Below are 22,416 nucleotides of genomic sequence, written 5' to 3' on the forward strand. Positions count from 1 at the left end.
TTAAATGATTTCTATATCATTTAGTACTTGCAAAACAAATATTAGATTAATATCAAATTTATTTCTATATTATATTTAATGTCATTACGTTTTAATTTTATTAAAATTCCCACTATATATATTTTTAATTTTGTTAAATTTTAAATAAAAATAACAAAATCGAAATATTTCGTTAATGTAAAAGGTAAGTTTTCATCAATTTTATTATTTTATATAAAAATTTAATAAATTAAAAGTATTATGAAAAAATTTAAGAAAATAAAAATATATAATAATAAAATTCAACAATTATCCAAATTTGACTTTTAATTTATAAATTTATTAATTAAAAAAAAACATGAAAATCAATGTAAAAGGCCCACCTAACCAGCCTTAGGCCTTACACTTGATTGGATCCAAATGCCAAGCTACTGGACTCCGAAGTCCGAACTGACCGTGAGGTTGGTAGAGGGCAAGGTCGTCAGTACGTGTTCTATGAACAGAATAAGGGTTTTGCAAATCGCCATCCTCCATGCCTGGCGGCTATAAATCATCTTTGATATCTCGCCTCTTGGCTCAATTAAAATTAGGTTTAGCATAGCAGCTGAAGTTTCTTTTCAACATAGACGAAGAGAGAGCACATCTGCTTTTGTTTTTGTTTTTGTTTATGTTATTCATTCGTAGGATGTTGTTTGATTTGATTTTGAATAACGGGGCTGGAGTTTGGCTCTTTGGCTAACCAAAACCGTGCCATGGAGATGAATGCAGCTCCCGATACCAAACTCGCCAACCTTGTCACCGAATTTCGCTATGGTTAGCGGATTTCTTCGGTAAGAAAGGCTGGTACATCTTTTGAAAGAGTATAGTGTATATGCGAGTAGTAATTCAGGCAGCCTCCTTGCCCTCACCATGGCAAACAGGGGGTGTTAAACTGCTCGCAAATTAAATATTGCTTTTGCTCTTCAGACTTGCTGAGATTATTCCTTGAAGCTGGTCTAGTAAGCCTAAGTACATTCTTTCTTTTTCTTTTCAATCAATGCTTGAATCTGTGTCTAGGATTGTGTAGTTCTTTTATGATTTAAAAATGCTTTTATCAAGTTGAAGATGGTTTGCTCAAAGGGGTGAACATCTGTTTAAGAGTAATTGGACTAAACCAGAATTAACATTCAAAATAAGCACTTTACCTCCACCTGGGGCAGGGTCCCCAAAGTTTCAAGTTGCATTCTAATATCATTTGTGGAATTGAGAAGTAAATGTTAGAACTCAACAGTTCCCCGCACCAGAACCTTAGCAAGATAATACACTGCTGAATGCCGGTACAGACAATTATGTTGATTGAACAAATTCATCCTACAAGAAATCTACACAAGTTTCTCTCTGAAAAACTAGGGGTATCATCTAAATCTGTTCAGGGGTATTCAGTGCCCATGTCCTCTGTTCTATATGTACCAACTAAGGACAAATCAAGATTACCAAAATCCAAGCGTTAAGGCAACTCAACCAATTTGTTACCAAGTAACTGGAGTATTCATGTTCTGAGGGAACTGTGGCATCAAACAGTGCTGTTGCTGTTGCTGCTGCCACAGCTGAAATGCTTCAGTTCCTTCCACCATTTCACCATCCTGAAAACCTTTCCCTGCAAAGTTACTAACACTGCTCTCTTCTGCATCCATCATTTCACTGTCCATATCTTCTGCTTCCGTTGGCTGCAAGGGGGCAGTAATTTCTGTCTCTGTTCCAGCGGGTAATGGAAGTTGAGGTGCAACCCAGGGAACAACAGCCAAGCAGTCATTTGGTCCGCTGCTGCTTCCATTATCCGTTGCTTTATCCTCCATTGATTTCACTGCCCATGAATCCCCTGGATAAAGTAAACGATCTGCCAACAAGAAGATTAATTTTTTTTTTTTGAAAATAACAAGAAGATTAATGTAACAATAATTATACAAGTTTTATAGAAAAGGAATTAACATACAATAGGAACAAAAAAAAAAGCAAACGGAACAAGTCCTGCGTGTGGCTTAAATAAAAAATTCATCAAATGAATCTTCCATTTTACTGCTTCTAACACACACAGCATGAAGTAGCAACATCAAGCAGAATTTGTACTGTGTAATTGTCTGCCAATAGGAAGAGTTGTATCAGATGCTGGACCCAAATTGAACATATAAAAGCAGTAGGATGATCAGAACAGTGATTCACAGAAGATTTTAGAACAATTATAATGATGAGAGCAAACAAAATTTAATCGCATTGTGAGTTACAGCACAAGATCACGCAAAGAACAATATGGAGACTGAGGTACATACCTTTTAAACCTGGATATAAGGCAGAATCAATGACGATGGATAAGTCTGTTGAAGTAGGAGATTTGAGAAACGGGGTGTTGGATGAATTATAGAGCAGGATGGCGCTCACTTGGGATGAAGGCATTGTATCAACAAAGGAGGCATTTGATTGGGTATTGTTGGTAGTGGTTGGAAGGGGCCTCTCTTGATGTTCTAGTCGCAGAGGAACCCTAGTACTTGGATCCTCCTCCATGATTGATAGCAAGTCACCACCATCCTTTACAATATATAAAGCCCAGAGGAATCATAAATTTGTCTTTGCCAGAAGAAAGGGCGATGAAGTAAGCATGACTATAGAAAAGCAAAATTAAAGATATACAAAGTATTCAATTCAATCCCAATTCCAAGTCCAATTGATTAGTAGAATGGTATTACTAGAATCATTAAAAGCAATCATCAAATCATTCATCCAAGGAACTAATTCCAGAGTTCGAGTATGAGGCCATCGACAATGATAAAAGAAGAATATAATTTTCTACAACTTTGAACAGGTTATGTGTAGCAAATAGAAAAGGGATCGATCAGGAAGAAATAAAAATAACAATTATTAAATTAAAAAAAGAAAGAAGAAAAACGCACCAGTCTCCTAGATTTTGTGGAGCGTGGAAGGAAAGAGAAATCATCATCGATATCCTTACGCTTCATGGGAAAAGAAAAACTGATTATTGAGAATTGAGTCGACACCAAAATCACTGTTAGGAATTCTTAGTATTTGCCTTCTTGTTCTTCCTCTCTTGGTTTTCCTGGTTATTATTCGTTTTCGCTTCTTAAATATGCCTCCTCAGTCCCCAGTCCCTTCCCGGTCTTTTCTTTTCCTTTTCTTTAGCAGTCTCTACTACCTTCTCTCATCTCTACAGACCTGGGCCTAAACCTGCAGGCCTATTTTCTGGCCTTTTGATTCCCAGCATCCTCCAAGGCCCGTAATTTTTATTCAACTCTTATGTCTCTTAGCATTTTGCATTTTTTTTTTTACTATTAAGCTATATTAGTTGGTGTGTAAACAATTAATTCGGCTATCAAGATGTGTTGTGAAAATTAATCTAACAGATGGAAGATAAAATTTTAGTCAATTAATCCAATTAATAATCGAATAGGAACATTTTAGGATATTAATATATATATTATAATAATATAATATGTTTATATTATTATGTATGTTATAACTCGTAAATGGTTTAAATAAAAATAAATTAATTCAGTTAATTGAACAAAATTTATAATTAAAATCAACCGAATTGATTGATTTAACCATATTTTTTTTGAATTAATCATACTATTTTAACTGAAAGTTACTTGCTGCTTCTCTGTATTAGTATGCATTACTTCAATTTCAGTTTACAACTTATTTTGTCGATTTTATTTTTTTTAATCACCAAACCAGTTTAATCTTTTAGGACATTCAATATTCTTGGTGGGTGATTTCTCATACTTTATGATACTATATAGCACTACTATATACTGATACTTATTATGTTAGTATTAGTTGTTCAATTTTTAATATATCTTGGAATGAAAAACATTTTTCTAATTTAATAAAAAGGAAAAAATATAAACTTTTTTACATTAAATTTGAAATAGATTCACATAAAAAGTCTCTAAACTTTATATATTTTACTTAAAACATTTTGACATTTCAATTATGAATAGTGAAATTCTTCCATTAATAGATTATTAGAATATTAAGCTAGCTACCATGCAAAAACTATGTTTTGGACACTCTGTTCATGTTAACTAATCAATCTTTTAGTGACATTAATAGCAGTATTTAATTTCGTATGGATTAAATTTGATTAATTAGAGTCATTTAACTAAAGAGTAAGGTTAGGAAACTTTGTTTATTAGTGTAAAGTGAAAACTTAGGCATTAGGCTCATCTTCATTCATAGTGTATAAGTAATTCATTTTATGATAGTAAATGGGATTAGCAAGTATAAACAAAAAAATAGACAATGTGATTATTAATATTTTCCAAAAGAAGAAAAAAGGTGATTTTATTTAGCTCATTAATTTTGCATTGATCAGTGATCACAAGGCACCAAATTGGCGCCTTTCCTGCAAAGCCCTTGCTCAGCTACAGAAGAAACCAGCTTGGCGTAACTGTATCTGAGGGGCATCCGCCCCAAAACTCTATGGAACTCGTTTATGCAATGCCCTCTCCTCTTGCGGTGCTCCGCTCTCCTACTGCTCAACCCCACCTCTCTCATCACTCTAATCCCGCCACCATCACCGTCTTCGCCTTCGTTTCTCGGGTCTCCCCAATCTCTGGCCCTTGCCGCCTCCACCATCAGAGGCCCCGCGTTGGTCTCCTCTGCCACCACGAAGTTCATCAGAATATCCTCGCAATTACGCATCTCATCGACCATCCTCCTCATCTCACGCATCGGGGCCCCACCCTCGCAACTGTACTTGAACAAATACTCCGTCTTCATCATCATGAACTTGGTCAGCACTACGGAGTACTTGTCCGGGTGCACCGTGTAAATCCACTCCTTCCTTGTCATGTCTATATCATGCGATCTCACGAATATTCCAATCAGACGCTCCGGGTTCCACCTCCACATCCTGAAGGCGAATTCCACCGTTTTGGGATCCACTTCCACGTCGTCATCGCACACCAGAACGGCCCGTGTCCGGATCGAGGACCTCGGAAGGAATCGGGCGTTCAGGCTGCTCGAGGATTGGGGCACGAGGGAGATGGCGGCGCTGCCCGTGGAGGAGACTGACAGATTGTAGGCCAATTGTGCTAAAGTAAGGGGTGGGGTGGAGGGGTTCCCCCAGAGGACCAGCACAGAGTATACCAGCGGGGACGCCGAGTAAGTGGTCGCGATGGATTGGAGGAGAGGGAGGCGGGACTCGGAATAACCGTTGATGAGGACTGTGAACTGAGAGGATCTGAGAGAACGAGGGTGGGGCTGATTGCTGGGGTGGCATGCTGATGATGAGATTGTGTCCCGAGTCGGAGAGAGCGTACGATGAGATAACACAAACGAGACGGAGAGCGTGACGGAGAGGAAGACTGCAACTGCATATGCCCCCATCTCTGCCTAAACTCCGGCTGTTGCAACTATGCGTTACACGTTACTCAACCAGCACCAAAGTTGCTCCTAAAACACGCCACGGCGGTGGAGTTGGTGCATCGCTGCCTGCCTGGTGGCGTTTTTGTAATTTGGAATAAAGGCAGGCCTTTTTATTGAATTATACTTCTTCTTGGGAATTACTGTTACTAATTACTAAGATAAGATATTGCTGACACAGATCGAAAATTTTATGCCACTTGCCTCTTGCCCTCCACTCTGCATATTATCCAAAAATAAAATAATGGCGAATTGCATGACGATACAGCCCTCGATGCTCAATCTGGTAAGAACTATCGTTATGCCAATGCCAGCAGCTGCAGGGGCAGTAGGTTCAGGGACCAGGCGTTTCTTCAAACCCCTGTATTGTGCACCTCACCAGCAACTGCAACCAGAGGTCATTCTCACCCTCTGCTTTCCTCCCTCAATTTTGTTCTGTATCCGCATGCATATTACTGTTACAACTTCACTCCTGTTGGAATTATAATTAACACACTTCCGCTGATATTGCTTCCTCATCAAACATACTTCTTTCCAGTGATTTGTTAATTGTTCAATTAAATTGGGCTGGCCCTCTTCCTCTTGTTTACCTGCTAAGGGATTGTTCTACAATTGGCCAGTTGGGCTCATTTGAGTGTGTTCTTACTCTGCTCCAGTTGTGTTGAAGGTTGATGGAGGGATCATGTGTGAACCTTGCAATGGTAAAGGATGGTTGCTCTGTGATTTCTGTAAAGGACAAAAAACCAATGTCAAAGCCGATAACAAGCGGATCTACCGTCGATGCCCATCTTGTAGAGCTGTGCGTATTCCTGAATTCCTGATTTCTAGTCCACTGAATACCTTTTTCTTAACGTATCAGTTTATGATACTTATAGTGGTTGCCTGCCATTTTTTTTTTTTATATTTTTGACCACATAGACAAGATATGCATAGCTGATTTAACTGCTCAATGGAATGATATATTGAGAACAACAAAAGATGCTTAAGTAAATTAAGAAATTATATTTTTGGTTTGCCGGATGATGGCTACGTTAACAAGGCTAAAATATATAGCTTGGTTTAAATATCATGTGAGAAAGAGAAATCAATGGATGGTTGCATAGAAAGACAAGAAGTAGGCTTATACATGGGGCACAAGAATAAGTAGAAGGCATGATTCCTCGTCCACAGAAAAAATGGAGAATAACTCTCATTCAATTTTGTTTTGTGTGCCTAAAATCATGTATATAATATATTGGTGGCTCTAGTCTTCTATACTGCTATAACTTTGTAGTGGCTGCCATTCAGACTTAGGTATACCCCATGTTTCCTTCCAAATTACAAGCTATTGTGGATCCATCCCAAGCAACCTGATGATATCAATAACAAAAACCCCACATTTGAAATTATAATGCAGATTGGTTATCTTCTGTGTTCAAAATGCAAAGTCTTCAAGTGTGTCACCTTCCCAAACAGTAGTGACGGTGAAGAGTTGACCTTCTGAGCACACCTTGCTGGTTTATTCATCAAAGATTCAACTAGTGTGCTTGTGGAGTTGTTCTTGGAGGAGTTTGATGTCAGTTTTCTTCTTGTCCTCCTTTGTATTTTTCTTAAACTCTCAAGAAGAAACGAGGCATCTACTAATGTCTAATGTGCATATCATGAGCTGTGAAATTTGTTGGATGGGTGACTGTTGACTTGCTGTATATCATTGTTGATAAAAATGAAGTGAGTACAATAAAAGAGTCAATTTGGTTCTTCCTTGCAATCACAGAATGTTGTTGTTAAGTCGATTGAAAGCTTTTAGGAATGTGGTTTTAAGTTAATTGAAGGATTGTCTTTGAAGTGGCTGGTTGCCAGTAGCCTCAGAACCATAGAATAGAGGCTTATATATCCTGGACCTACTCCAGAGTAGTGACAGTGATTCTTACATATTTCTGAGCTGAATGTGATGGCGGGAAGTGATGATGAATTATCTTTATATCTCAAGGTGTTAGCAAATGCTTATCAAATTTACAAGGTACATAAGTAACCAGAATAAATGTGAAGATGGTTGTAGACTTGTAGTGTTCTGGTTTGAAAACATGTTACTGAGTTATTTGATAGCAAGAAATTAGCGTATTCTGTCAAACAACCTTATGGGCACTGGGCAGTTGTCCCTTTGTTTTCTTAATATGAGAAGTGTTGACAATCTTTGCCGTGTTTCAAATTCCATAAAGTTTTATTTGAAAGAAAGCTGGTTTAACTCGGAAACTTTGCCACGCATTTCCAATCTGGATTCAGCTTTTAAACCCACAGTGTCTTTTTTCTTATGATATACCATTATAAAACTTAAAACTTGGAGAAATACTGCAAAGACTTTGTAGCAGCTAATATGCCATGACATCACCGGTTATGTATTAAAATTGAAGAATAAACTTACAACGCATAATCTGAAAAATTAAGAAATTTGTTACATGTGCTCCACCCCTTCGGATTGTCTTGAAAGGTAAGATGGCACATCGGGGGCCTGAATCAGGTGAAATACTGCTTAAATTAATTCAAATTGGTGATTCATGTGGTGCAGTAATATAGTATATGGAGTGCTAGTTCTAGCTACAATTCTGGTTATGAATTTGGGATTAACACATACCTGTAACCTTTGGTTTAGATGTCATGTGGTGGGTTCCTGGTTCATTGGATCTTACCAAAGCATGTTGAATTTGACTCAATACTCTTGTTCAGGATCATATGATAAATGCTTGTGTGTTAAGTTGTTAAAAAAGGGTGATGAGTCATGTGGCTAGCTATGCTCCCCTTGAGTTTGTAATGAATGGACGCATGTGATTGAGTTAGAAAGGTGTCAGAATTTCAGTTTTTATCATGCAGCTCTAGTTGATATCAGTGCTAATAGAATAGCCTTCAAATCATCATTTCCGTAATGAGACACATTGGATACTGTACTTGCCAATGTAAATACATCTTTTAGTCCTTGTTTTTAACGATTTTGAGTAACAAGGACACAATCCCACATGGTAATAATGGTTGCGGTTATATTGATCAGAGACAGCTAGAACAGGACATTAATCTGTAAGCATTCACCCGTACAGTACTTGTTGCTGAATCTAGCTTGGCTGTATACTTAGTTTCACTTCATATCATTAAGCTTCCCCAAAAGCATCTCGTGAGGGGGTGTTGTTAGGTACTTACGGTTAAGAAGATATTGCCATAATTTGAAAGAAGAAGCACATGCCACTGATCAAGCAGCATTTCTCTTTTGGCTTTTTCGAGTAAAAGAATTATATCTTCTTTATGTTAGTATTCCAGTCTCAAACAGAATTTTATTTTTTTGAAAAGTGAATTTTATTAATTTCCTCACCGAATTGCCAATTCGAGTCTTAAGCTTAACTGCTAAGGACTCTTCGTGACATATGAGAGAAGGTGAGGTTAATGCCTTTGTACATTTTCCAACAAAGTTCGCTACTCGAGAGAGTGGTAGCAGCACACGAACCCAAAGAAACAATCTAAACTATACAAAACAGAACATTTTGCTCAGAAATCACATGATAGTCAACCTATACCAAAGCAGCATTGCCCTAAACAGTATCCTAAGGTGTCAAGATGAAACAGCCCCAGAAGCCATCAAAGAGGAAGAAAGCACCCCGAAAACACACTTAGAAAAACCCGGCTGCAAGAAGAGAAGCCAGGGGGGTGGAAAGCGAAACTCGCTCAGAGCCAATTCCCCTTTGGCAAACACGGAACCTGGCACCAGCATCGGAAGAGGACACGGCCAACACGAAGACCAGCACCATCACTTTCACCAATCAGCAGAAGAAGAACCTATGCCCTCCACAAACGAACTCAAAACAGCCACCAAGGAAAGACAGACCAAACACTAGGACACTCCTCAGCCACCTGAAGCAAGAAGCCATTCCCTCACAAACCCGGTCACTCAACCTCGAAGCACTCTCTCCCTCCCCACTCATAATGCAAAATCTCAAACAGAATTTTATGTTACATTGCACAAGCTGTTTCTGAAATGTTCCTCATCCTGACTCCATAAGAGTTTACAGGCATTGAAAGATAGAAGCTAGTGAGATCTTGGCTTCTAATTTAACAAGCAATTGGTTTAGCAGAACTTATGAAACCTGAATAAATACGTTGTTTTCTTCTTTAATCTGTTTTCCCGTTGGCCAAGAGAGGACTTCTTGTTATGCAACCCCTGAGGGAGGCAGAGGACTTCAGCACTTCAAATGTACAAGTACTTCAAGTAGCATCTGAGATAGTTTCAATGTTGGCACCAAATAAAAACTGAAGAGTCATTAACCAAACCCTTGTTACGGAAATCATTATGAATGGAAAAAGTTATACGATTTATATAGGACGGGATTTTCTTTGATCTTTCTTATGAATCCAGGACAAATGAGACAGTGACAGTCAATTTCAAAATCGAAGTTCTCTTCTATCTTTCAATCAATTCTTACATTTTTCTCATACAGTCGTACAACAACCAATGTGATGTACCTCTCTCTGTCATACATGACACATGATCACCTTATAATATTCATAGGGAAAACAAAAGGTGGCAAACGTTACAAAAGATGAAATGTTAGAACAAGCTATCTGCACAAGGGGCTCTGGGGATGGTGAGATGGAGTTCTTTGACTTTCTGATGCACAGTATCCCAGGGATTCCTGCATGAAGAATAAGTCTTTCTTTTCCTCAACCATCTTTACGATGCTCTCAAAGATTGATACTTCACAAGGAATCCTCAAAACACCAGCCTGCTGGAACCCGAATTCCTCTTCTGCTTCTCTCAATAAAAGGTGAAATGCGTGGTGACTCAAATACTCCGTGGGTATAATGAACCTCTTTTGCTCTTCTCCTACAGAGACAGCTAGGTAGCCCTTTGGGACGGTATTGCTGGATGCTTCACGGACGGAGTTATCTGACAGTGAGAGTGTCCTTTTCAGAAACTTGATGCTCTTACTGCCACTATTGCAGTTGCTGCTAGATTTTGATGTATTCGCAAGCTTTCTCCATTTCTTTAGGATTTGCTGAAGCCTCACAATTTCTCTGATCTTGTTAGACTTGCGGGAATCCATAGCACTTTTCTTACCGCTCTCCTTTTTCCTCCTCTGTTACCGCTTGCCGTTGCCTGTTGCTATATGTGCATGCAGCTCTCATGCCAATGGGCAGCGGCGCTTTGAATTTATAGAGGTTGGGACCTCACTCTGGGTTCCTCTACGAGTCTCACGTATGAACTGCAGAAGCCCTTTTTTTATTATTATTTCGTTTTTAAGAATAGATTATTAATATTATAATTTTGGTTTTAATGTTTATTAAACAGAAAACCCATCAAAGTTTTGCTTGTTTTATCCTGAGACTTGAGTAACTATGGGGAAAGAGAGAGAAGCTGCATTAATTAATGAAATAGCAGTCGGCATGGATGTGTGTATTTAAATGAAATACTAATAGTCACAATGCCCTCCAACTGAGATTCTCCGACTGTCATTAAAGACGAATTTTTCCAACGCAAACCGCCCCCAACAGTCAAAGCCACCTCGTACACTTCAACTGTACCCGCATATGATATCACAAGTCTACACTTGTTTAATTATTCAATTTAGCAGTAGCATCACTTTGCCTAGACTGTCGTGAAATAGGGAATTGCATTTTGCTTCAACCCATGTGAAAGAGGACACAATTTACGCCATACCCTAGGTATTAAGGTTTGCAAAACCCTACGCCCGGGTTTGAAAGGCTACCAATTGCTTCACAGTGATTAGCAGACTTTCTTTCTGGATTCGCAATGGAAGGAAATTAAGATCAGGTGGCAACTTGAACTGAATTCATTAGGAAATGTCCGCATGGGCATTCGCTTAAACAAATTTCCATTCATTTGAGCTTTTAGCCTGACCTGCTGCAGGTTTAAGTAGAGATGCAGCCAATCAATATCAAAATACATATCCTGACAACACAAATTGATTAAACCATGATAATCAAGGAGGCAACGCAACGCTTGAATGGCAAGGATAACGTGATCCGCACTCCCAGGCTCTTACTTTACTTAGCTCCTTTTTTTCCACTAATTCAGAGAAACCTTCACATGCAACGCAAGTATGCTACTCACTACTAATCATCCAAATGATTGAGAAAAATTAACACCAAAAGTTGACATTTGCTGCTGATTGGTTCTTCAAATTTCAATCAGTACGTATGTGATCTTGCACTCATCTAAACTAATTTCTTTAGTTTTTGATGCATATATACCTACATATATATACTTTTCAGAGTGAATTAATTGCATAAATTTTGTCATTTTTTATTTTCTAACTATAAATTTACCCCTCGAAAAATAATTAATGCTATGTACATTAATTCTGACCATAATAAACTAATCAAAGAGTAAATATTAATTAAGCATTAATCCGTAACCTTTCATGGAATGAAATTAAGTTCCAAATGATTGTTGAATTATTAAGCCAACGAAGACATGAATGGCAAATCAAATAATTAACACTAAGCAAATATACTACTAAATGGAGAACATAGCTGTCTTAATTTTCTTTGTATAGCACATTCTAAAAATTTGGTACATCATAATCATATAGCTATTAACAGCACTCCGAATTTGCAACTAATTCTATATCTATAGATCATTGGACTTTTTGCGTATGATCTTTTAGGTGAGACTACTAAATACTAATCTACTCTCTCTCTGTTTCAAATTTTAATTTTCTAGCCACACCTATCTAACTTAATTTCTTTAAGCTAATAAGTGAAAAGATTCTATCTAATTAATTATAAATACCTTGTTGTTAATTTTCAGAGTATACTTTGGAGGGATGTCAGTGTCATACAACTAGGAAGGACTCAAAATTTTGCTTCAACGGCTTATGTCAAGGATATTACTGAAAGAATTTTGCAATTCATAATTCATAACTTCATTAATTAATACCATATATCTTGATTACTGTAAAAAAAAGAAGAAGTTATTTGACCAGATCCATATACCATGCCAGGATTAATTAAAAGTTTCAAATAAAATATAGATATAAAATAAAAGAAATGTAGAGAAATCGAAGCATTGAAGCAAAGTCGACAAGCACGTGTCTTGAAGGTTGGAACTTGGAAGCTGCAGCTGTGTTCATGTGCTGTGATACCAGCAGCAACTACGATTTTCAAAATGGGCTTATTTCTGGGGGGCCCAATGTTGGATCCAAAACTTTGGGAACAACTGTCGAATCCATCCCAAATTCTCAATCCTTGGTTTCCTTTGTTTTTGAAATTGAATGGGTTTGTATGGGGGGCAGGGGCGCATGTTGGGGTCTTGTCGCGTCCTGAGTCATGCGTCAGGACAAGCAAGCTATTCTTTTTAGAGCACAAGGAAAAGGAAAAGATCAAAGAGCAAAGCCACTACAAGGATATTACCACTTTTCTTTCTATTTTCATTGCACAAAAAAGAAATATTCTTTATGAAAGGGAAAACTCAAATGCAAGCAGCTCTTTTTGATGATGCATACAAAAAAGAAAGTGAGAAATAAAGATAAACCCACCATTAAACGTAATTGACTTAGATTGCATGGATTGAATTGAAGAAATACTTGGGAACTTTGTAAAAGAAAAACCCAAGGTCATCTTCGGGAGCACCTGCCGTTGAAAATGGTCCTATCTGGATTTCAAAGAACATTTGTTGCAAGTTGGAACCACACCTTGATAGGATAACAAAGGACACCCCCGACTTTGCATTTAAGCATTGGCCACACTCATATATGCATTATTGTACACATTCCCTTCTTCCATTTTTTTTTCTTCATTGAATCAAAGAAGATTACTTACCTTTCGAATTCAAAGGGTAGACGTCCTTTTAAAAAAAGAAGAAGGAAAGTTTCAAAGGGTAGTGTAATAGTGCTGAGATAAAAAAACAAAAGCCTTTTTGGCAGCGTATTGCTTTGCTGATGATGAACCATATGTCCCTTTTGATATTTCTTTTTTGGTCATCTGTATTAATGCGCTTCCCACTATTATTTTGCATGGCTACTTACTATCATAGGTACTATATAGCAAAGGTTATCATCATAAACAACAACTATATATATATATATATATATATATATATATATATATATATTGTCTCTCATCTTTTTCCCTCTTTATCCCTTCCTCTTTTTGTTTCTTTTTTTTATTGGTTTTTCCTTTTTTTTGACTTTGAATGGAAAAGGATACTCAACAAGAACAATCATTCAAATCCCTTCCAGTACTAAACCCTATTAATGAAAAATGTTTCACAAACAATAGACAAGTGGCTCAACATTTGTTAATTGTTACCCTTCATAGTTAATTAAGAGGGCTAATTAATAAGATCCCAAGATTACTTCTCCTCCCCTTCTATTGCTAGACTTGATGATCATTCAAGAATTTGTCGTGCCCAAATTAAACCTATATATGTTCCTTAATTATATTTTTGCCGTAGTGAAAAGGAAGAGATTTTATACCCTATGATTCATGACAACGAATTGCCATTATATACTTAAACAAGTAAATATGCACATTTCATATATTTAACATTATAAATCTCAAAAGGATATGAATCAGAAAAGCATCAACATCCAATCGAATTATAGGTGTTTACAGCGGAAGATAACTTCAAAAAAAAAAAAAAAGAAGAAGCAAAAGGTTGTAATTCGCGAACTGCTAATTGCATCAGAGGTTTCCTTTCTTTCCCCTTTTGTCATTATTTCCAACACCATTGGAGACCAAAAGAGATACCACTCGGCACTCGTATATAATTTCATGATAGCAGCAGCATGGCTGGCTAGCCTAGCCAGGGAATGGCTTGCCAACCATCCCCGCAACTACCTTTTCTACGGACCAACCGGACATCATCTCTCTCAACTCAATCATTCTCGTTTTGTGACTATTAAATCATAATTTATTAAAATTAAAGATATGTTTGATTGATATATAATAAATTGAAAGACGCACAAGTATATTCTATCTTGATGTCAATTAAGTTTAGAGTAAATGTTTCACTACAAAAAAGTCAAGGGTATGATAAGTCCTCAATAAAAAAAGATTTTTTTATTATTTTAAATTAGAATAATTTTTAGATAAGCATGAATTGTTTCGTATTTAGACTGAATCATGAGATGCAAACATTCAAAAAAGAAAAGAAAAAGCTAAGGCAGTTGAAATAACTAATAACTACTACTTGTTTCCTGGATAATTGATAAGAAAGGTGATATTAATAAAACATGCCGAGAATAATTGTGGATTCATATGTAGAAGAAATTTCCAGAAAAGAAAAAAGGTAGAACGGCCTCTCAAAAACAAAGGAATAGATGACGGCCATTTCAAGAAATGATTCTTTAATGGAATATTTGACAAATGGTGGAGGCTGAATCGGATTCAAAGACAACGTCAATAATTCCTCTTCTTTCTAAAATCAAGAATAAACCAGAATTTCATCATATGTTTATATTATATCCACCGAATATATTGATTCTGGTGCACAAGGGTAAACAACTGATGAGAACCCAACCCAAGATTCCTCCTAACAGTTTCATGATTTATGTTTATATGGTGTTGTAACACAGGATCATACTTTATGTGTGGGTTTATAATTAGTTTCCATCTAAATTAGATTAAGCAATGAGCAGCGGCGTCGGATTATTTTTATTTATATGTAGAAATTGGTTCCAATTCTTAAGTTGGAAAAAGTTGGTATTAGGTCATATTAATTAGGTTGCCGTGAATAGAGATGAGTTGAGGCAAGCATATATATATATATATATATACACACCTAAATTAATATAATGTAAGAAACAATAGGTGGTGAAGAATCCTCCTGATCAATCCTTAATCCTCAGTCCTCAGCTTCAAAGTTGACAGAGAGTTGCGCACACGTGTATGCCACTATTCTAAGTTGTAACGTCGATTGTATATGGAAAGATGAGATGGAAAACTTGTGTGGTTTGTTTAATTTCAACGTAACTTTTCGTCCATGCCGAACCCTGATGACGGTTTTCTTTCTGTTACGTTATTCTTCACAAGGAAGATTGTTAATATTTGAAGTTAATGCTTGCAAACACATACACTCACGCAAGCAAACACATTCCTTAATTTCCATGTGATTTGTGCGAATTGAGTGTCACCTTGACTCATGAGAAAGTCGTGGGTTGGACTTGGAGCAATTCATCTCTCCTTTTCTGTCTCTGTCTTATCACTTGTTCATCTCTGCGCTTTGTCAGATTTTCACTCTCTCGATCAATCACCCTTTGGACTCTCTAACTTTCTACTTTGCCTTTCCCAGTTACAACCCCGCTTCTGATCCTACTTCCTTACTTAATTTTACTTGTATTCTCTTCTCTCTTTATTTTGTACCTGAATCACCCTAGCTAGCCAGTTACAACTGATTACATTAATTTTGTATTTATATATGTTTTAGCTTTTAGAGATTCGAAAAATATATATTTCTAGAATTCCAACTGTATGGACTAAAATGCTTTTTAATATTTGGATTTGATTAGTAACTAACAGTAAGGGTGAGAATGACTTATGTATATTGTGAGATTGTAGCTGTGGATGATGGAGATTTATTCCTTTCTTAAGATATAGCTTCGGATCTGCTAGTCATAATGCGTTTTGCCCACCTTGGAGGATGCCCAACTATACTCTCCCACTTGTACGCATATACAGTGTACTTGCTCATGCTTATGGACAGATTCTGTCATGGTAAATATAGGAAATGCTAATGGCTAAATGTTAGCAGAGAGCATGCATGCAAAAAGTAGGTAAATTATTTCGCTAAAAAAGCAGAGAGAGAGAGAGAGAGACATATATATAATAATAATAATAATAATAATATGGTAAAGTGGGGAATGAGACAAATGACAAATGTGTCGTCCCGCATATAGTTAGGCTTGAGTTGCGTCCATAAATTTATTATTAATTTAAAAAAAAAAAAAGAAGAGAAAAAGGGGTTTGCTTTAAAGTAGTAGGAAATAGTAATACAAGGAGCAGGTGGGTTGGTTTGTTTTGTGGGATTGCATTTCGCGTTCAAACAAGTCCAAGTGCATCAAATGCTACTGTGTGCATTTGTGAAACTCAACTCCCTTCAAAGCCTTATAAAAAGGAGTCTAGGTCCCAGATTAATTCCTATTATGGTCACTAAACCAATAGCAGTAAAGGTAAGGGAGAGAGAGAAAGAGAGAGATGGAGTGGCGATCATGTTATTTGGACATTATTTTGGTGCCATTAGGCCTTCTGATGACCGTCGCTTATCATTTCTGGTTATGGCATAAGGTCCGGACTCAGCCGCTCACTACCATTATCGGAACCAATGCCAGCGGACGTCGAGTCTGGGTCTCTGCCATGATGAAGGTATGCATCACTCTCAACCACTTCTACATATATATCTTTTTCTTTTTCATTTTCGTTTTATATATGCCAGACTCCTTTAACTTCATGTGGAAAATTAGAGAAAACTAACTAATTATGTGAATATTTAATGAAACGAATTCCCTCCCCCTTTCATTACTACATTTAACAGGAATGTATACAATACATAAACAGTCCAACATTATTGTCCACCTTCATTTCAGTGTAAATATGAGCTTCATTTTCCCAAATGTGAGAATGATTACAACAGTTTTAGTTGGTTTGATTGTGTTTGGGCCGTGCATGACTTGATGTGTCTGTATCCATGAACATGTGAATATCTTTGTAATTAGGCAATAGTTAATGGACAAGTCGTGTTACTGGCAACAACTAGTGGCGTTGTCGTGGTTGACAAGCTTTAAGGTTCAGTGCCACTCACAATCACATCACAAATAAAAGCGGTTACACGTTGTCATGATTTGTCTATTATACTATTTCTTTTATATCATTTTTTAAAATGTTTTAAAATATTTTTTTTTTCAAAGTTTAGATATTCCATACTAATGAATTTATTTTTTTACGTTAAAAATATAGATATCTATATTATAAAGAAAATTTAAAATTTTAATATAAAATACATTAAAATCAAAATTTTTATCTTAATTTTAATAAAAATTGAAGATGAACGAAGAGAATATTATTTCATTAAAATTAAGTTGCCTCATAATATACCAACTTTTTTCTTTCTTTTGGTTAAAGTGATGGTAACATCCACTAAGTGAAAAAAAAAAATTATTAGTTTTGAATTTCTCTTTTCCCATTACTCATAATCTCATACGTTATGGCTTTGATAGACATCGACCTTTCAATGAACTCTAAATACAGGAAATCTACAATTGATATACAAAGAAAGAAAACTCATTTCGTAATCAACTGGACTAAGCTGTATGGACAGCCCTTGTTTTAAAATACTGCATTGTACCCTATTCATTAAATTACCAGTTGAGTAAAATTTTCCAATATAATGAATTAGCTAGAAGTAGCGTAGTATAGGAGGACTTGATTTGATTTTAAATGGCACGTGTATATATATGTAAATAATGAGACAGAAATATATAGTGGTAAGTTTTGTTTGACAGCAAAGTCTTGTGCAGTGGGCTGTGGTTTTCCTTCCTGGCATAATAATATATATATATATATATATATATACAACAAATGACAGTAATTTGTGGATAAGAGATAAAAGACATATATTTATATAAGTGGGAAATGACTCAAAACCAATTAAAATTTCTATATATATATATATATATATATATATATATATATAACAAATGACAGTAATTTGTGGATAAGAGATAAAAGACCTATATATATATATATATATATATAAGTGGGAAATGACTCAAAACCAATTAAAATCTCTCTGTTGTCTCCTATGAATATGGATATGAAAACGATGAAAATGAGGTGTGGGTGGCAGGACAACGAGAAAAAGAACATCCTGGCTGTCCAAACACTACGAAACTCCATCATGGGATCGACCCTAATGGCCACCACCTCCATCCTTCTGTGTGCGGGGCTTGCAGCCGTCATCAGCAGCACTTACAGCGTGAAGAAGCCGCTGAACGATTCCATATTCGGAGCGCATGGAGAATTCATGATGGCACTCAAATATGTCACCATCTTATGCATTTTCCTTTTCTCCTTTTTCTGCCACTCCTTATCCATCAGGTTCATAAACCAAGTGAACATCCTTATCAACACTCCCCAAGGCCAAGACCCCTCCTCCATAGTGACTCCAGACTACGTGTCTTTGCTGCTGGAAAAGGGCTTCCTCTTGAACACTGTGGGCAACAGGCTCTTCTATGCTGCACTTCCCCTTCTGCTTTGGATCTTTGGCCCCGTGCTTGTTTTCTTGTGCTCTATCACTATGGTCCCAGTGCTTTACAACCTCGACTTTGTGTTTGGGACTGGGGAAAACAAGGGCAAGCCTCGAGTACTGGATGGATGTAGGGACTGTCAATCAGCAGTGTAGTACTTCTATATATGTACATGTAGCAGTAAAGAATATATGTACACATAAATATGTGTAATCGATCCCTGAATGAGTTTCATTGTTTATGTCGTCGTTACTCTGGCTGAATATTTAATAAACATTAAACTTCTATTGAGTCGTCTAAGAGTTGTTAATTTATTTTAATGTTGCATGATGATATAGCTAGCTAGCTGCTGACTGCAAACTGCCGAAGCCCTTGTTTAGATGTAGCTGCAGTTGGAATCTTTCTCCGTCCGAATACCCATGAAAATTGTATATAATATATACTGTATACAAATGGCGCCATTGCGTTGATTAATCCATTGGCAGGAGAATGAGAAAAAGAGCTCGCTGGCTGTGCAAAAGCTCCGTAACAGAGTCATGGAAATGGAATGGAATCGAGCCTAATGGCCACAACATCCATCCTTTCAAGCCTAATGGCACTCAAATATGCCACCATTCCATGCATTACTCTTCGTGTATTAGATTCCTAAATCAAGTGATCAGCTTCCTAATCAAGTTGCCGCAAGAGCATCCTCATCATCACTACATGACAGAGCGATTGGAGAAGGGGCTGGCCTTCAACGACTCTAGGCAAACGCCTCTTCTATGCATCCCCTTCCTCTTTTGCTTTGGATCTTTGGGCCGCTGCTTGTTTCCTTATGCTGTGCCATTATGATCCCATGAACTTCTTTGTAGCCATGACTAATTTCTATAATGTGATTTGAGAGTGCAAAATTAGGATGCAGGGACAAGACTATTGGTGCAACAATACTTGATAATTGTGATTGTGATCATTAAATCCTACTTCTAATCTATATTAAAATCGTCTCACGCTCGCTCACTCTCTAGCATTTTTCCTTTTTCATAGAATTGCAAAATCAACCCACTGCTACAATTTTAGGTACTGCTATACGTTTTCATTTTTAGCAATGGATTCGACTCGGGACTTAAACTAAGGGAAATGGGCATGGCCTTGTTTTTCTGAGCTTTTCGTCTATGGAGCATGGACATGTGATCTCGTGGGCTTGTCCCTTATGGGCGAGGCGAGTATAAGAAAATGGGCCAGTTGGGGGCGATGTAACAGACAGTAGGAACTTAAACAACACTAAATTTTCTCTCTCTCTAGTTTCGACCCCAATCCCCAAGCCAAGAAGAATAGAAGATCTCCATTCTCCAGCACTCCCTTGCTCTCAATCAGACTCAGTTGTTGAACCCCGAGCTCCTATTTTTGGTCCTGCCAAAGGTACCTGATTTTCCTTTCCTTCTGAATTTCCAAAATTTCTCTTAAAATTCTCCACCTCGTCAACAAAAAAGTTTCCTTCCTAATCTGTTGAGTTTATACTCGATGTTCCCACACGAAAAAAACATATAAAAAGCTCTTAATTTGATAGTATGAGCCAAATGTTTTTCATTCTTACCAGACAAGATATAACACAAAGTCCAGTTAATTCATAACATCAACATGATCCAGCAGCTTTCTCGCATGAAAGCACTCGTCTTCTTAGGCTTTTCTTCTTTCTTGGATTTTTCATTTAATCAATTGTATATACAATAACAAGGTCAGATAATTGCTTTCACTGTAAAAAGCAAAGTTACTTGTATTATGGTGAGCTAACTTGTTTCTTCTGGATGCTGAGCAAATGTATCAATCGAGGATAGACCTTGAGACTTCAGCCATTGATATTTATGTTTTTGTTCTTGTTGGTTTCCTCTGTCTGACCTTTTAACTCTGAATTTTCCTCAATGGATGGCATTTAGGGATCTAATTCGGTTTAGATTTGGTGGTTTATATTGCAGCATGTATTTTGCACTGTGACAAGAGCAAACCACTACGTCTACATCATATCTTCCAGCTACAACAGAATCTGTTGCTCAAGCTTTAGAAGCTAACAACCCAAATGAGACCATCTCTATTCTTTACCGCATACTGGACAATCCTTCATCTTCATCAGAAGCTCTGCGCATAAAAGAACAAGCCATTACTAACCTCTCTGACCTACTTAGGCAGGAGAACAGGACTGAAGTCTTCGCAGCCTTCTTACTCAGTGAAAGGAATTGTTGATTGTGTTGCCAAAATACCAGGGACATCCGGCCTCCAAATTGCCTTCTGCAGAGAAACAGAAGCGTACATTTCTCAGGCAGAAAAACTGAGGCAAGGCTTGCAGCAGTTTTGATGGAAAACAAGGAGTATTCAGGAGCTTTAGCCCTTTTGACTGGCTTGGTTAAAGAGTTGAGGAGATTAGAAGACAAGCTTCTCCTTATGGATATAGACTTGCTAGAGGGTAAGCTACACTTTTCCTAGAGAAACCTTCCAAAGGCAACAGCTGCAAATGCTATATATGTGCCACCGGCTGAACAGGGAACTATAGATTTGCAGAGTGGCATCCTTCATGCAGAAGAGAAGGATTATAAAACAGCATACAGCTATTTCTTTGAGACGTTCGAGTCATTCAACGCTCTTGAGGACCGTAGAGCTGTTTTTAGTCTATGGTACATGTTGCTGTGCAAGATATGGTGAATCCAGCTGATGATGTGGCAGGGATAATTTCATCTAAGCCCAGCTAGAGGAAAGTTCAATTATCTACAGACACCACTCTTCCCTCTATGTCACACTTCTGGAGCAAAACTTGTGCAGGTTGATTGAGCCTTTCTCTAGGGTTGAAATTGCTTATATCGCTGAGCTGATTGACTTGACTATTGATCATGTGAAGAAAAAGCTCTCTTAAATGATTTTGGACAAGAAGTTTGCCGGGACATTGGATCAGGGTGCTGGATGCCTAATTATATATGAAGAGTCCAAGACAGATGACCGGCGGGGATAGGAGGTATTCTGAGAGATCACCAGGGCGATGTTAAAATTACTTTTTCCAAATCAGTTGGAAATGGGGATGCCAACCTTGCCGAGATACTAGCAGTAAGGGAAGCACTTGTGGTGTTTGTAGCATCAAGGTGGAAGGATCAATATAAGCTAATCATTGAAAGTGATTCTTGTAATGCTGTGAAGTGGGTACAACATCCTGATATGGCGCCTTGGAGACTACGGAAGTGGCTGCTGCATATTGAAAGGTTAAGAGAAAAGCTTAATGACTGGAAAATTCAACATGTCAACAGGGAGGCAAACCAGAGGGCTGATGCACTAGCAAAGGAAGGAGTTGATCGGCAGTCAGATTCTGTGCGTGTTTTCCTGTAAGTGCTTGGTGTTAAAGTCCTTGTTTCTGTTGGGTTTGGCTTTCTGGGTGGATGCTGGGTTGATGATGTGAGTTAGTGAGACAGGGCCCCGCTGGATTGCTGTGTTTTTAATCGCTGGGATGAGAGTGTGAGTGGTTGTTTGGTCGGACGACATCTGCTGTTTGGTTCTAGAAGGATCCTCGATGTATAGGGATAGTGTTGGTTTCAAGAAATAGGTCTCGGGTTTATGGTTGCTGTATATGATAGGTTAAGTGCTTTTGGCTCATTGCAAACAGGTGTAGAGCTGAATGGTGGAAAAGAGTTTTTGTTTCTGAGTTTTTGGGTCCTTGATGGGTTTGGCACCTTGTTTTTTGTGATGCTTGATTATTGGAATTGGCAAAGGTGTCTGTACAGATTTTCTGGGAAGGTCTGAGCTTTTTGAGACCTTCAGGGCCATGTTTTTGTATCTA

General features: G+C 37.5%; 5 protein-coding genes, 1 non-coding gene and 1 pseudogene across 6 annotated transcripts; 4 read left to right on the forward strand and 3 right to left on the reverse strand.

The window, feature by feature from the left end:
• Window positions 1–866: 866 nt before the first annotated feature.
• LOC148760605 (small nucleolar RNA snoR77) lies at window positions 867–994 on the forward strand. The gene has a single exon (XR_016028766.1). It is a non-coding gene; the product is annotated as a small nucleolar RNA snoR77 (small nucleolar RNA).
• Window positions 995–1,138: 144 nt separating this feature from the next.
• LOC18587584 (uncharacterized) lies at window positions 1,139–3,132 on the reverse strand. Its single transcript, XM_018126539.2, has 3 exons — window positions 2,904–3,132; window positions 2,286–2,541; window positions 1,139–1,855 (listed from the first exon to the last, which is right to left on the reverse strand). The coding sequence occupies exons 1-3, from the start codon at window positions 2,967–2,969 to the stop codon at window positions 1,488–1,490; spliced, it is 690 nt and encodes a 229-aa protein (XP_017982028.2). The 5' UTR covers window positions 2,970–3,132; the 3' UTR covers window positions 1,139–1,487.
• Window positions 3,133–4,278: 1,146 nt separating this feature from the next.
• On the reverse strand, window positions 4,279–5,361 carry LOC18587585 (Nucleotide-diphospho-sugar transferases superfamily protein). Its single transcript, XM_018128320.2, has one exon. The coding sequence runs from the start codon at window positions 5,359–5,361 to the stop codon at window positions 4,342–4,344; it is 1,020 nt and encodes a 339-aa protein (XP_017983809.1). The 3' UTR covers window positions 4,279–4,341.
• Window positions 5,362–5,590: 229 nt separating this feature from the next.
• LOC18587586 (chaperone protein dnaJ-like protein) lies at window positions 5,591–7,144 on the forward strand. The gene is made up of 3 exons (XM_018128321.2): window positions 5,591–5,794; window positions 6,065–6,196; window positions 6,794–7,144. The coding sequence occupies exons 1-3, from the start codon at window positions 5,591–5,593 to the stop codon at window positions 6,878–6,880; spliced, it is 423 nt and encodes a 140-aa protein (XP_017983810.2). The 3' UTR covers window positions 6,881–7,144.
• A 2,696-nt stretch (window positions 7,145–9,840) lies between these two features.
• On the reverse strand, window positions 9,841–10,517 carry LOC18587588 (protein SMALL AUXIN UP-REGULATED RNA 9). The gene has a single exon (XM_007011464.3). It carries the CDS (start codon window positions 10,458–10,460, stop codon window positions 9,975–9,977), a length of 486 nt encoding a protein of 161 aa, XP_007011526.1. The 5' UTR covers window positions 10,461–10,517; the 3' UTR covers window positions 9,841–9,974.
• A 5,963-nt stretch (window positions 10,518–16,480) lies between these two features.
• Window positions 16,481–18,920, forward strand: LOC18587590 (uncharacterized). Its single transcript, XM_007011466.3, has 2 exons — window positions 16,481–16,740; window positions 18,221–18,920. Exons 1-2 carry the CDS (start codon window positions 16,573–16,575, stop codon window positions 18,773–18,775), a joined length of 723 nt encoding a protein of 240 aa, XP_007011528.2. The 5' UTR covers window positions 16,481–16,572; the 3' UTR covers window positions 18,776–18,920.
• A 1,674-nt stretch (window positions 18,921–20,594) lies between these two features.
• LOC18587591 (26S proteasome non-ATPase regulatory subunit 11 homolog pseudogene) lies at window positions 20,595–22,281 on the forward strand (annotated as a pseudogene).
• Window positions 22,282–22,416: the final 135 nt, after the last annotated feature.

The sequence above is a fragment of the Theobroma cacao genome, chromosome 9 (assembly GCF_053813885.1).
Source record: "Theobroma cacao isolate CCN51 chromosome 9, ASM5381388v1, whole genome shotgun sequence".
NCBI lineage: Eukaryota > Viridiplantae > Streptophyta > Magnoliopsida > Malvales > Malvaceae > Theobroma > Theobroma cacao.